Genomic DNA, 14,751 nt, shown 5'->3' on the forward strand with positions numbered 1-14,751 from the left:
CCTGTGATAGAGAAAGACATTACTGTTTCCATTCTACTGATGAAGTACAAAAAGGTTAAGTAACTTGACCAAGATCATATGGCCAGCAAATGGCAAAAATACAGAACTCCACTCCTGGTTTTCTGATTCCAATAAAGGCTCCTACAAAATTATTTTTGTTGAAATCATAATAAGGTGATAACCCAATATCCTTCAAATATTAATAGCAGCTAGAGTATTTCATAAAAATATTTAAATTTAAAAACAGGCATGAGAAGGGTAGATCTAGACAGGGAAAAATATAACTTCTGCAGAGAAAAAAATATGGGTAATGTATCACACTTATTAGACTCAGAAAAAGTAACAGATTAAGGTGAAGCCGAAAGACAAAGAAATGTAACATTTACAGAGCTATTTATCTAAAGCCCTCTTGTACATAACTCAGTATATTAAATCTTCGATGACGACCATTGCTATCAACTCCTGTTAATTAATATAAATGAGTCAAAAGTATGGAATTATATTCATAAAATAGCATGAGGTGGGGCTGTTCCTATGGGTAACTTATTCGGTTTAAGAAAAGAGTACTGGGCTCTCACGATCCCTGGTTCTCCTGTTAAGCTCATATGCTTCTTTTGTACCACATTACAGAGTAACTACAATATCCCTCCGCACCTCAGTCTTCCGAATTAAAAAAAAAAATCTAAAGTTTTCGGAGAACCTACAGAATAGTTCTAAACGGTGTCTTCTTTATATACAGGTAATTTCTTAAAGCTTTATTGTCACCTCACTATACACAATTACAAAGCACTTCCTTTGGATGAGGAAAGCAATTTTACTACATTACAGGGAAAGTTTCAAACATTTTAACCCAACATCAACGGAACATGTTCTGTATGTCTCAAACATCATGCTAGACACCATAAGAGGATACAAAAATGTCTAAGACCTGCTACCTGCCCCTCTGGAGATGTATGAACATACAACAAACACACCATAATATAAGGCAGCCTAAATGTGCTGTACTAGCAGTTCCATAAAAGAGCTATGGAAACACAGAGAATAGAAAGATTTATCCCAACCTCAGTTGAGATATATGCCATCTTCAGTGAATCCATAAAAGAAGTGAAAAATTAATTGGGCCTTGAAAGATTAGGCAGCCTTTTTCCTCCTGCAGATTGAGGGAAAAGACAATCCAGTCCTCATCGTGTCTTCATACTAATAAACAGAGATTTAAAAATTAAAAATATGGAATCTATATCATATGATGATGAGTGCTATGGAGAAAAACTAAAGCAGGAAGGAGGGATAGATTTATCACACTCCTGACAATCATGTTATGAAATGATTCCCCTGCATGGTGATAAATGCTAATACCATTAGATCTTACAATATTTCCCCAAATGTAAGATCTCAATTATGCATTTACCCAGGCAACTTTGATTTGGAAAAGAAGGGGTAAATCTCAAAAGCCTTGGGTTTACATACCCAAGTATGGTAGTTACCATACCAATAAGGACCATGGTTATAGCTTCTATGGCCTTGACAAGTCTTTGCCTTTTATATTTTAGGAGATCATAAATGTTGAATGAGGGCACGTTTCAGGTCCACGACTTACTGCCACCTCTGCCTTTCCTGAACTCCCAAAATAGCTAAACATTCTTTTTAAAGGGCTTCAGTGCTCGGAACTAGGTGCTTCCAGGTGGCTGCTATAACTCATTTCAACCTGGCCGAACAGGCATGAATAAGCCTCTTTATTGTTAGTTCTATCTTCCCTTCAGTGCTTGGGAATACAGAATGATCTCTAAAAGTTTACGCTTTATTAACTTCATGAGCCACCAGAAAATTTCCTCCAGTATCATCAGGATAATTCAGTGTGGGTACCTTCAGTGTCCTAATATGATTCTCGGCCTCACTCTTTTCTTTCTTGAAGTGCTTCATCAGCTCCCGGATATTCTGTTCATGTTTAGTTTTCATACTCTGCAATGAGAATGTGAGATCTTCCAGCTCCCTCTGGTGAACATCTCTTTCCAGCTTTAACTGTGTAATGATTGTAGCTGTTTCTTCGTCTTTGGATTTTGCCTGTGTCTTGAGGTCAGAAAGGTTCTTAAGTACCTCCTTCCTGGCTCTCTGTTCCTCCGCTAATTTATTGGCGAGATCTGCCCGGATGGCACTCAAGTCCTTGATGGCCTCTTGCATCTCAAGAAGCTGAGCTTGGTCCTTGGCCTGGCTCTCCTTCAGCGCTGCAATTTCTTCCTCCAGGTGCGCTTTCTCAGCTTTCATCTGGCTTTGAATCTTACTCTGCGTTTTCAGTTCACTTTCTAGCTTATGGATGGTATCCAGGGAATCCCTGACTTCTAGTTCAAGGTCAGCTTGATGAGACTTAACATCACTTAGTTTCTGCTCCTTACAGTGAAGCTCCTCCTCTTGAAGGGCACGCCTGGTTAGCACATCATTCAATTCCTTTCGAAGATTCTCTATTTGTTGTAACGCTGCATAAAGCTGGCTTTTCAATTCATCCTTTTCTTTTAGAATCTATTGGGTTAGGGACAGAAAGCAAAAATTACTGTAAAATTCACCATATACACTGCCAGAAGACAAAAATAAGGTTTAAGTCACAAGGAGAAGAAAAATTCATAAAATAATATTTTGTACTTCTTTCTGGTTTTTTAATGAAAAATACTTTTTAGGCTAGAAAAAGGAAGAAAAGTACAATTGCTCTGAAGTAGCACCACACTGAGATATATGTTTCAGATTTTCATCACCAAAACGTATCAATCCATGATCATAAATAATTATTTAAATGTAAGGTAAAACTGATCAAAAGAATGGGGGGAAAAAGGCTCCAATTATAATTTACCAGAGGTTGAAATAATACAGTGTTACTTAAAGTAACATGATTTGCATTTCAATGGCACACTTTTTAAAAGGAGAAACCTCAAAACAGATACAAAACAGATTCGGAAGATAATATAGGGAAGCAAAAAAATATAATCTACGAGAGGTTTTGGTACAATCAGCCATTATTAGTCAGATAATGTCCACAGTGACAAGAAACACACCAGTATGTTAACAGGGAGTCTTCAAGTCCCATGAAGGTAGAAATGAGTTTAAGATTAGGAGAGGCTGGGAAAGGACTCACAAGAAAAGTCAAAGGACCAGAAGGCCATCGCCCTCTGCCAGCCTTTATAGGGGGTTAGGGCTGACATTGAGGGACAGCAGCCAAGAACTAACCTGCTAATCCTCACCATCCATCAATGCAAACAAAAAAGCCAGCACCTAAGGAGGCTGAAACTGCCCCCCACCCCCGCCCCAACACTGACACCAAGACCATTTCTGTACCTGGTTACTGATGCCAACCATGGCTTGAACCCGGAAAAAAAAAAAAAAATTAAGATTCATTTTAGAATTAGAAATAATGAGTTAAGATGCAAACAGTTTCAAGGCATTTTTATACTTGACATTTTACACTGCAGTGTGAAACAATTCATGATAAAATGTAATGAGTCAATCACTCCAAAAAAAAATAGTTTCCTCAAATCCCTCTCATTTTAACAGGGAGAATCAGCATAAAGCTAACATGAGAAATAATAAAAGGAGGGGATTAAGCAGTTGAGCTCTCACCAGGAGAACTGAATTTGATTCTCAGTCCAGTCATAAGCAGTTCTATGGCCTTAAAGAAATTATTTATCTTTATAAAGATAGTAATAAAAGCTACGTCACAGGGTTGTGATGAAGACTAGTGGGAAGGGAGAAACAAAAAGTGGGGGTGGGATTTAAGTTCAAGGAGAAACCATAATCTCAGGGAGGTACTTATGCAAGATAGTGATCAAAGCTGTGAAGAGAGGGGATAACTGATAACGCAACGTCCCTGGATTGAAAAGAGTCTGGAACACAGATGACAGAGTTCACCCTAGAAGAAACATTTTTAACACAGGAAAAATGGCTAGAAATATAGATAAGCCTAAGGGTGGATGTATTAGTTTTCTATTGCAGTGTAACAAATTCCAACAAATTTCGTGGCTTAAAACAACACCCATTTATTATCTCATTGTTTTCCAGAGGCCGTAAATCCTGGCAAGGCATTCTGCCTCCGGTCTCCTAATGCTAAAAGCAAGGTGTCAGCTAACCTGGGCTTTTAGCTGGAGGCTTTGGGGGGAGAATCCACTTGCAAGTTCATTCATGGTGTTGGAAAAATTTAGTTCTGTAGACCTAGGACGTGTTTCCTTGCTAGCTTTGCACCAGGGGGTTTTCTGAGCTTCTGAAGGCCACCCACACTCCTTGGCTCATGGACTCCTCTGTCTCTGCAGCCAGTAACACCACACTGAACCCTTATCATGTTTTGAATCCCTCTGACTTCCCTTTCTCCCAACAGCCAGAATAATTTATCTGCTTTGAAGGACTCCTGTGATTAGATGAGGTCCATCCAGATAATCTCCTTATCTTAAAATCAACTTGCCAAGTAACATATCATAATCATGGGAGTGATACTTCATCTTATTCACAGGTGCCAGGAGTTAGGTTGACACATCTTTGAGAGGTCACTCTACATACCACACAAGAGAAGACAAAAACTGACAGAATCCAGTCTTGGCTGTAAGGGTAATGTGGGAGGGACCTTAGAATGAGGGAAGGGTGCATAAATATAGTGACTAAATGTTTGTAACAGATAACATAGGCCCCTGGCTCTGAGTTAAGAGATTTCCATGTAGCCCTGAAGATAAAAATCATATTTCCAAGATAGTCCTAGCACATAAAATGTCTTTGATTTCAAAATACCGTAAGGTGGTTTAAACAGCAAGGATATTTATTTTTCTCACATGATGGAAAGATCAGAGATGCGGTGTCTCAAGAAGAGTCCTTCAAAGCTCAGGCTCTGCTACTCTACAACTCTCCAAGTTTCACCCTCAGCTTCAGTGTTCCAAATATTACATCGATTCATGACCAAAGTGACAGCCTTTGGGTGGACAGTCTCCGACTATGTTGGTCAAGTTTAGAATTTCTTTGGCAATATAGATACTAAAAGCTAAGTAAGTTCTATTTTCTTTTGGTTAATGCTTGGCTAGTAGCCATAGCCCAATATTTTGTCTAGACATTGACTCCGAGCCTGAAAATGTCAGTGTCTTAACTGCCACCTCAATATCCTGGACATTCTCAGGGGCCCTCAGTTGACTAGCCTTTATCTTGAGGGAATTCAAAACAATGGACTTGGGTCTCCTTTGTCTGGCCAGAAGCACTTAAATAGGAGAACTTGAAAGGGGCCTGAAAAATCAGGCTTGTTTTTTTTACCTCATTTAAATTTCTGCTAAGTTTCCTACCTCTCTCTCTTGCTTGGACTAACTTCAGCATGGATAAACAATTTGGCTTTTCCAACTCCAAATTATCAGATTCAGTAAATGCGGATTATAGATTGCAGATTTTCAGTCTCCCAATGCCCCCAAATCTTGCTCTCTTCTTTTAGACAGATCAGTTTCAACCTATACTTGTCTTTGCCTTCCAGGACTTTTCTGAAGGCTGCAATAAGTACACAACAGACTCCAACATCCTAAAGTTTTTCTACTAGTCACTTAATACCATCCCCTGAAGCACAGCATCAAGGTCCCAAGGTATGACTTCTGATGGTTCAATCAACAGCATGGCAAGGTTTTCCAATTATTCCTTTAGAAAAGTATGATCCTCCCTGTCCTGACCCCACTTCTCTACTTAATCAATCCTACATTTTAGGTTCTTTAACTTATAACTCCTTACTCCTAGAACTGATGTTTCACATAAGCTTGAATTTCTTCTGCTGAGAGTAACAGAAAACTCCAGTTCAAGCTGGCTTAAACTACAAGGTAATTTATTATCATTCCAGGCAGAACTGCTCCACAGTCTCTAGATCCACCTCTCTGCACTGCTCTCACCAGTACCCTCCCTTGGAGTGAGGCTTCATTCTCAGGACCATAGCAAGACAGCTTCAGCCATTTCTGGCATCACAGCCAAATATAACAATGTTCAGAGAAGAGGAACATCTCCTTCCTAGTGTTATCTTTTTTAGGAATGAGTAAATGTTTACCAGAAGCTCCCCAACAGACTTCATAGTTCATTCTTCAGAAGAAGAATAGTTCTTGATCAGGCGAGGGCTATATGCCTAGTAACTGGCCTACATTAATTTTTTAATGGAATGGAATGAATTGCGGTGCGGTCAGGGAGGTAACCAAGACCACTACAGGAGCCAACTGATATCCTACGTAAGTTCTGATAATACCACTCAAGAGCAGGAACAGAAAAAGTAGAGAGCTGGGTTGATTCCAGATTGAACATCAGTAAAATGTGTGATGTGGAAGCAAGAAATTGAAGATGCTGGTGAACATGTCATCAGAGTAGCTTTTCATGAAGTCCAGTCTGAAAGGAAAAAACCGATTCCAGGAAACAGCTGGTCAACCAAAGGAATGTGGAAAGATCAAAATCAGATGGTAACAGTTAAAAGAGGAAAAGGGAATAAAAGAAATGTGGACAGAGACTGAAATTTTAGAACAAAAGATCTGAACACAGAGAAATTACAGATGATGACAAATCTTACCATTGAAATTAGCTGCTGAGTGATTTGAAGGTCACTATAAAATAGGAAATTAGTGAAGTATAAGGATACAGAGTTCAATGGGTTGCTGACTTGAACTTGGAAATCACCGAAGATACTGGCAAGAATTACATGTAATGAAACAGGCTAAGGGGAAGCCAGGTGTGAAAATCCTTGGGAAATGTGGAGGCGAAATGGAGAAATGAGAAGCAGTCAGGAACAATGGGAAGGGAATGTTCTAACCAAACACTGCTTCCATAGAAGAAGAGCTGTAAGGGAAGATTATAAGACGAGGATTGAAAATGTCTGGTGTGAAGCCAAAAGAATGATGCGGCCTAAAACCATGGTGATTATAGGAACAGGAACCAATTCCTCCAAGGCCTGATTGCCCAGTATATATAGTTTTCTGAATTAACTAAAAGGTAGACAAGAAAAATTTTTAAAGAGAAAAAGGTTATTTTTCTGCATGTGAGGGAACATGCAGAAAGACTACTGGGTTATACTAACATATCAGTGCTCTAGCCTTTCCTAAATTGCGTGTAACAATTACACATTAAAAAAGCATGCACTTTAGCACTGATCCTTCTTACTTTTCAACCATTAAGAAATTCAAATATTAAAAGACAGTATATATTACATATAGCTCTTTTACTTCCCTCAGCATGAAGGCAATACACAGAAGGAAAAGACGGCAATTTAAGATTCTTTAAGTCAAATACTATCAAGCAAAAAGCTCAATACATGGGTAAGCCAATTATTCTGCCAATTCAACAAGAAAAACAAGACAAAACCAAACCAAACCTAGAGATCATTCCCATTATCCATGTTATAAAAAAGAACATGAACTTGGAAACAATCAGAAAAGTATATATTATGATCAAAGTCCAAGTTCAGATTTTTTCCTTTATCATTTTCAAAACACATATAAAAACCAATGACTTCAAAAAGCACTTTAAAAGAAAAAGGCAATGCGGGGAAGATGGCGGAGGAGTAAGACGCAGAGATCACCTTCATCCCCACATATACACCAGAAATACATCTACACGTGGAACAACTCCTACAGAACACCTACTGAACGCTGACAGAAGACCTCAGACCTCCCAAAAGGCAAGAAACTCCCCCACGGACCTGGGTAGGGCAAAAGAAAAAAGAATAAACAGAGACAAAAGGATAGGGACGGGACCTGAACCAGTGGGAGGGAGCTGTGAAGGAGGAAAGGTTTCCATACACTAGGAAGACCCTTCGCGGGCAGAGACTGCAGGGGGCGGAGGGGGAAAGCTTCGGAGCCGCGGAAGAGAGCACAGCAACGGTGCGGAGGGCAAAGTGGAGAGATTCCCGCACAGAGGATCAGTGCCGACCAGCACTCATCAGCCCAAGAGGCTTGTCTGCTCACCTGCCAGGATGGGCGGGGCTGGGAGCCGAGGCTCGGGCTTTGGTCGGAGCGCAGGGAGAGGACTGGGGTTGGCGGCGTGAACACAGCCTGCAGGGGGGTAGTGCACCACAGCTAGCCATGAGGGAGCCCGGGGAAAAGACTGGACCGGCCGAAGAGACAAGAGACTTTTTCCTTGTTTCCTGGTGCACGAGGACAGGGGATTAAGAGCACTGCTAAAAGGAGCTCCAGAGACGGGCGCGAACCGCGGCTAAAAGCGTGGACCCCAGAGACGTGCATGAGACGGTAAGGCTGCTGCTGCCGCCACCAAGAAACCTATGTGCAAGCACAGGTCACTATCCACACCCCCCTCCCGGGGAGCCTGTGCAGCCTGCCACTGCCAGGGTCCTGGGATCCAGGGACAACGTCCCCGGGAGAACGCACAGCACGCCTCAGGCTGGCACAACGTCATGCTAGCCTCTGCGGCCGCAGGCCCGCCCCAGACTCCGTGCCCCTCCCTACCCCCCGGCCAGAGTGAGCCAGAGTCCCCGAACCAGCAGCTCCTTTAACGCCGTCCTGTTTGAGCGAAGAACAGACGCCCTCCAGCAACCTACACGCAGCGGCGGGGCCAAATCCAAAGCTGAACCCCGGGAGCTGTGAGAACAAAGAGAAAGGGAAGTCTCTCCCAGCAGCCTCAGAAGCAGCGGATTAAATCTCCACAACCAGTATGATGTACCCTGCATCTGTGGAATACATGAATAGACAACGACTCATCCCAAATTGAGCTGGTAGACTTTGAGAGCAAGATTTATGATTTCTTCCCAGTTTCCTCTTTTTGTGAGTGTGTATGTGTATGCTTCTGTGTGAGATTTTGTCTGTATAGTTTTGCTTCCACCGTTTGTCCTAGGGTTCTATCCATCCTTTTTTTTCCTTAATAATTATTTTTTATTTTAATAACTTTATTATATTTTATCTTACTTTATTTTACTTTATCTTTTATTCTTTTCTTCCTTCCTCCCTCCCTCCCTCCCTCCTTTCTTTCCTTCTTTCTTTCTTCCTTTCTTTTCTTCTTTCTTTTTTCCTTCCTTCCCTCCTTCCTTCCTTCCCTCCTTTCTTTCTTTCTTTCTTTCTTTCTTTCCTATTTCTTTCTTCTACAATTCTTTCTTTCTACTTTTTCTCCCTTTTATTCTGAGCCGTGTGGATGAAAGGCTCTTGGTGCTGCAACCTGGAGTCACTGCTGTGCCTCTGAGGTACGAGAGCCAACTTCAGGACACTGGTCCACAAGAGACCTCGCAGCTCCACATAACATCAAACGGCGAAAATCTCCCAGAGATCTCCATCTCAACACCAGCACCCAGCTTCACTCAACGACCAGCAAGCTACAGTGCTGGACATCCTATGCCAAACAACTAGCAAGACAGGAACACAAGCCCACCCATTAGCAGAGAGCCTGCCCAAAATCATACTAAGTCCACAGACACCCCAAAACACAACACCAGAGGTGGACATGCCCACCAGAAAAACAAGATCCAGCCTCATCCACCAGAACACAGGCACTAGTCCCCTCCACCAGAAAGCCTACACAACCCACTGAACCAAACTTAGCTACTAGGGACAGAAACCAGAAACAATGGGAACTATGAACCTGCAGCCTGCAAAAAGGAGACCCCAAACACAGTAAGATAAGCAAAATGAGAAGACAGAAAAACACACAGCAGATGAAAGAGCAAAATAACAATCCACCAGACCTAAAAAATGAAGAAGAAATAGGCAGTCTACCTGAAAAATAATTCAGAATAATGATAGTAAAGATGATCCAAAATCTTGGAAACAGAATGGACAAAATGCAAGAAACAGTTAACAAGGACCTAGAAGAACTAAAGATGAAACAAACAACGATGAACAACACAATAAATGAAATGAAAAATACTCTAGATGGGATCAATAGCAGAATAAATGAGGCAGAAGAACGGATAAGTGACCTGGAAGATAAAATAATGGAAATAACTACTGCAGAGCAGAATAAAGAAAAAAGAATGAAAAGGACTGAGGACACTTTCAGAGAAATCTGGGACAACATTAAACGTAACAACATTCGAATTATGGGGGTTCCAGAAGAAGAAGAGAAAAAGAAAGGGACTGAGAAAATATTTGAAGAGATTATAGTTGAAAACTTCCCTAATATGGGAAAGGAAATCGTTAATCAAGTCCAGGAAGCACAGAGAGTCCCATACAGGATAAATTCAAGGAGAAATACGCCAAGACACATATTAATCAAACTGTCAAAAACTAAATACAAAGAAAGCATATTAAAAGCAGCAAGGGAAAAACAACAAATAACACACAAGGGAATCCCCATAAGGTTAACAGCTGATCTCTCAGCAGAAACTCTACAAGCCAGAAGGGAGTGGCAGGACATACTGAAAGTGATGAAGGAGAAAAACCTGCAACCAAGATTACTCTACCCAGCAAGGATCTCATTCAGATTTGATGGAGAAATTAAAACCTTTACAGACAAGCAAAAGCTGAGAGAGTTCAGCACCACCAAACCAGCTTTACAACAAATGCTAAAGGAACTTCTCTAGACAAAAACACAAGAGAAGGAAAAGTCCTATAATAACGAACCCAAAACAATTTAGAAAATGGGAATAGGAACATACATATCGATAATTACCTTAAATGTAAATGGACTAAATGCTCCCACCAAAAGACACAGATTGGCTGAATGGATACAAAAACAAGACCCATATATATGCTGTCTACAAGAGACCCACTTCAGACCTAGAGACACATACAGACTGAAAGTAAGGGGATGGAAAAAGATATTCCATGCAAATGGAAACCAAAAGAAAGCTGGAGTAGCAATTCTCATATCAGACAAAATAGACTTTAAAATAAGGACTATCAGAAGAGACAAAGAAGGACACTACATAATGATCAAGGGATCGATCCAAGAAGATAAATATGTAATTGTAAATATTTATGCACCCAACATAGGAGCACCTCAATACATAAGGCAAATACTAACAGCCATAAAAGGGGAAATCAACAGTAACACATTCATAGTAGGGGACTTTAACACCCCACTTTCACCAATGGACAGATCATCCAAAATGAAAATAAATAAGGAAACACAAGCTTTAAATGATACATTAAACAAGATGGACTTAATTGATATTTATAGGACACTCCATCCAAAAACAACAGAATACACATTTTTCTCAAGTGCTCATGGAACATTCTCCAGGATAGATCATATCTTGGGTCACAAATCAAGCCTTGGTAAATTTAAGAAAATTGAAATTGTATCAAGTATCTTTTCCGACCACAACGCCATGAGACTAGATATCAATTATAGGAAAAGATCTGTAAAAAATACAAACACATGGAGGCTAAACAATACACTACTTAATAACGAAGTGATCACTGAAGAAATCAAAGAGGAAATTAAAAAATACCTAGAAACAAATGACAATGGAGATACAACGACCCAAAACCTATGGGATGCAGCAAAAGCAGTTCTAAGAGGGAAGTTTATAGCAATACAAGCCCACCTTAAGAAGCAGGAAACATCTCGAATAAACAACCTAACCTTGCACCTCAAGCAATTAGAGAAAGAAGAACAAAAAAACCCCAGAGTTAGCAGAAGGAAAGAAATCATAAAAATCAGATCAGAAATAAATGAAAAAGAAATGAAGGAAACAATAGCAAAGATCAATAAAACTAAAAGCTGGTTCTTTGAGAAGATAAACAAAATAGATAAACCATTAGCCAGACTCATCAAGAAAAAAAGGGAGAAGACTCAAATCAATAGAATCAGAAATGAAGAAGGAAAAGTAACAACTGACACTGCAGAAATACACAAGATCATGAGAGATTACTACAAGCAACGCTACGACAATAAAATGGACAACCTGAAGGAAACTGACAAACTCTTAGAAATGTACCACCTGCGAAGACTGAATCAGGAAGAAAGAGAAAATATGAACAGACCAATCACAAGCACTGAAATTGAAACTGTGATTAAAAATCTTCCAACAAACAAAAGCCCAGGACCAGATGGCTTCACAGGCAAAATCTATCAAACATTTAGAGAAAAGCTAACACCTATCCTTCTCAAACTCTTCCAAAATATAGCAGAGGGAGGAACACTCCCAAACTCATTCTACGAGGCCACCATCACCTTGATACCAAAACCAGACAAGGATGTCACAAAGAAAGAAAACTACAGGCCAATATCACTGATGAACATAGATGCAAAAATCCTCAACAAAATACTAGCAAACAGAATCCAACAGCACATTAAAAGGATCATACACCATGATCAAGTGGGGTTTATTCCAGGAATGCAAGGATTCTTCAATATACGCAAATCTATCAATGTGATTAACCATATTAACAAATTGAAGGAGAAAAACCATATGATCATCTCAATAGATGCAGAGAAAGCTTTTGACAAAATTCAACACCCATTTATGATAAAAACCCTGCAGAAAGTAGGTGTAGAGGGAACTTTCCTCAATATAATAAAGGCCGTATATGACAAGCCCACAGCCAACATCATCCTCAATGGCGAAAAACTGAAAGCATTTCCACTAAGGTCAGGAACAAGACAAGGTTGCCCACTCTCACCACTCTTATTCAACATAGTTTTGGAAGTTTTAGCCACAGCAATCAGAGAAGAAAAGGAAATAAAAGGAATCCAAATCGGAAAAGAAGAAGTAAAGCTGTCACTGTTTGCAGATGACATGATACTATACATAGAGAATCCTAAAGATGCTACCAGAAAACTACTAGAGCTAATCAATGAATTTGGTAAAGTAGCAGGATACAAAATTAATGCACAGAAATCTCTGGCATTCCTATATACTAATGATGAAAAATCTGAAAGTGAAATCAAGAAAACACTCCCATTTACCATTGCAACAAAAAGAATAAAATATCTAGGAATAAACCTACCTAAGGAGACAAAAGACCTGTATGCAGAAAATTATAAGACACTGATGAAAGAAATTAAAGATGATACAAACAGATGGAGAGATATACCATGTTCTTGGATTGGAAGAATCAACATTGTGAAAATGACTCTACTTCCCAAAGCAATCTATAGATTCAATGCAATCCCTATCAAACTACCACTGGCATTTTTCCCAGAACTAGAACAAATAATTTCACAATCTGTATGGAAACACAAAAGACCCCGAATAGCCAAAGCAATGTTGAGATCAAAAAACGGAGCTGGAGGAACCAGGCTCCCTAACTTCAGACTATACTACAAAGCTACAGCAATCAAGACAGTATGGTACTGGCACAAAAACAGAAAGATAGATCAATGGAACAGGATAGAAAGCCCAGAGATAAACCCACCCACATATGGTCACCTTATCTTTGATAAAGGTGGCAGGAATGTACAGTGGAGAAAGGACAGCCTCTTCAATAAGTGGTGCTGGGAAAACTGGACAGCTACATGTAAAAGTATGAGATTAGATCACTCCCTAACACCATACACAAAAATAAGCTCAAAATGGATTAAAGACCTAAATGTAAGGCCAGAAACTATCAAACTCTTAGAGGAAAACATAGGCAGAACACTCTATGACATAAATCACAGCAAGATCCTTCTTGACCCATCTCCTAGAGTAATGGAGATAAAAACAAAAATAAACAAATGGGACCTAATGAAACTTCAAAGCTTTTGCACAGCAAAGGAAACCATAAACAAGACCAAAAGACAACCCTCAGAATGGGGGAAAATATTTGCAAATGAATCAACTGACAAAGGATTAATCTCCCAAATTTACAAACAGCTTATGCAGCTCAATAACAAAAAAATAAACAACCCAATCCAAAAATGGGCAGAAGACCTAAATAGACATTTCTCCAAAGAAGATATACAGACTGCCAACAAACACATGAAAGAATGCTCAACATCATTAATCATTAGAGAAATGCAAATCAAAACTACAATGAGATATCATCTCACACCAGTCAGAATGGCCATCATCAAAAAATCTAGAAACAATAAATGCTGGAGAGGGTGTGGAGAAAAGGGAACACTCTTGCACTGCTGGTGGGAATGTGAATTGGTTCAGCCACTATGGAGAACAGTATGGAGGTTCCTTAAAAAACTACAAATAGAACTACCATATGACCCAGCAATCCCACTACTAGGTATATACCCTGAGGAAACCAGAATTCAGAAAGAGTCATGTACCAAAATGTTCATTGCAGCTCTATTTACAATAGCCCGGAGATGGAAACAACCTAAGTGCCCGTCGTCGGATGAATGGATAAAGAAGATGTGGCACATATATACAATGGAATATTACTCAGCCATAAAAAGAAACGAAATTGAGCTATTTGTAATGAGGTGGATAGATCTAGAGTCTGTCATACAGAGTGAAGTAAGTCAGAAAGAGAAGGACAAATACCGTATGCTAACACATATATATGGAATTTAAGAAAAAAAAATGTTATGAAGAACCTAGGGGTAAAACAGGAATAAAGACAGAGACCTACTGGAGAACAGACTTGAGGATATGGGGAGGGGGAAGGGTGAGGTGTGTTAGGGCGAGAGAGAGACATGGACATATATATACTAACAAACGTAAGGTAGATAGCCAGTGGGAAGCAGCCGCATGGCACAGGGAAACCGGCTCGGTTCTTTGTGGCTGTCTGGAGGGGTGGGATAGGGAGGGTGGGAGGGAGGGAGACAAAGAGGGAAGAGATATGGGAACATATATATATGTATAACTGACTCACTCTGTTATAAAGCAGAAACTAACACACCATTGTAAAGCAATTATACCCCAATAAAGATGTTAAAAAAAAAAAAAAAAAGAAA

At 39.9% G+C, this 14,751-nt stretch overlaps 1 protein-coding gene across 1 annotated transcript in view; it reads right to left on the reverse strand.

Moving 5' to 3' along the window:
• The window catches only part of CEP128 (centrosomal protein 128), a gene marked incomplete at its 3' end in the record, with an annotated part of 210,477 nt that overhangs the window by 46,646 nt on the left and 149,080 nt on the right, over nucleotides 1-14,751 (reverse strand). The window contains exon 14 of the mRNA XM_007470471.1: nucleotides 1,864-2,514. Coding sequence (XP_007470533.1) covers nucleotides 1,864-2,514 — 651 coding nt within the window. The remainder of the gene's footprint in view (nucleotides 1-1,863; nucleotides 2,515-14,751) is intronic.

This window comes from Lipotes vexillifer, unplaced genomic scaffold, assembly GCF_000442215.2.
Source record: "Lipotes vexillifer unplaced genomic scaffold, Lipotes_vexillifer_v1.1 scaffold841, whole genome shotgun sequence".
NCBI lineage: Eukaryota > Metazoa > Chordata > Mammalia > Artiodactyla > Lipotidae > Lipotes > Lipotes vexillifer.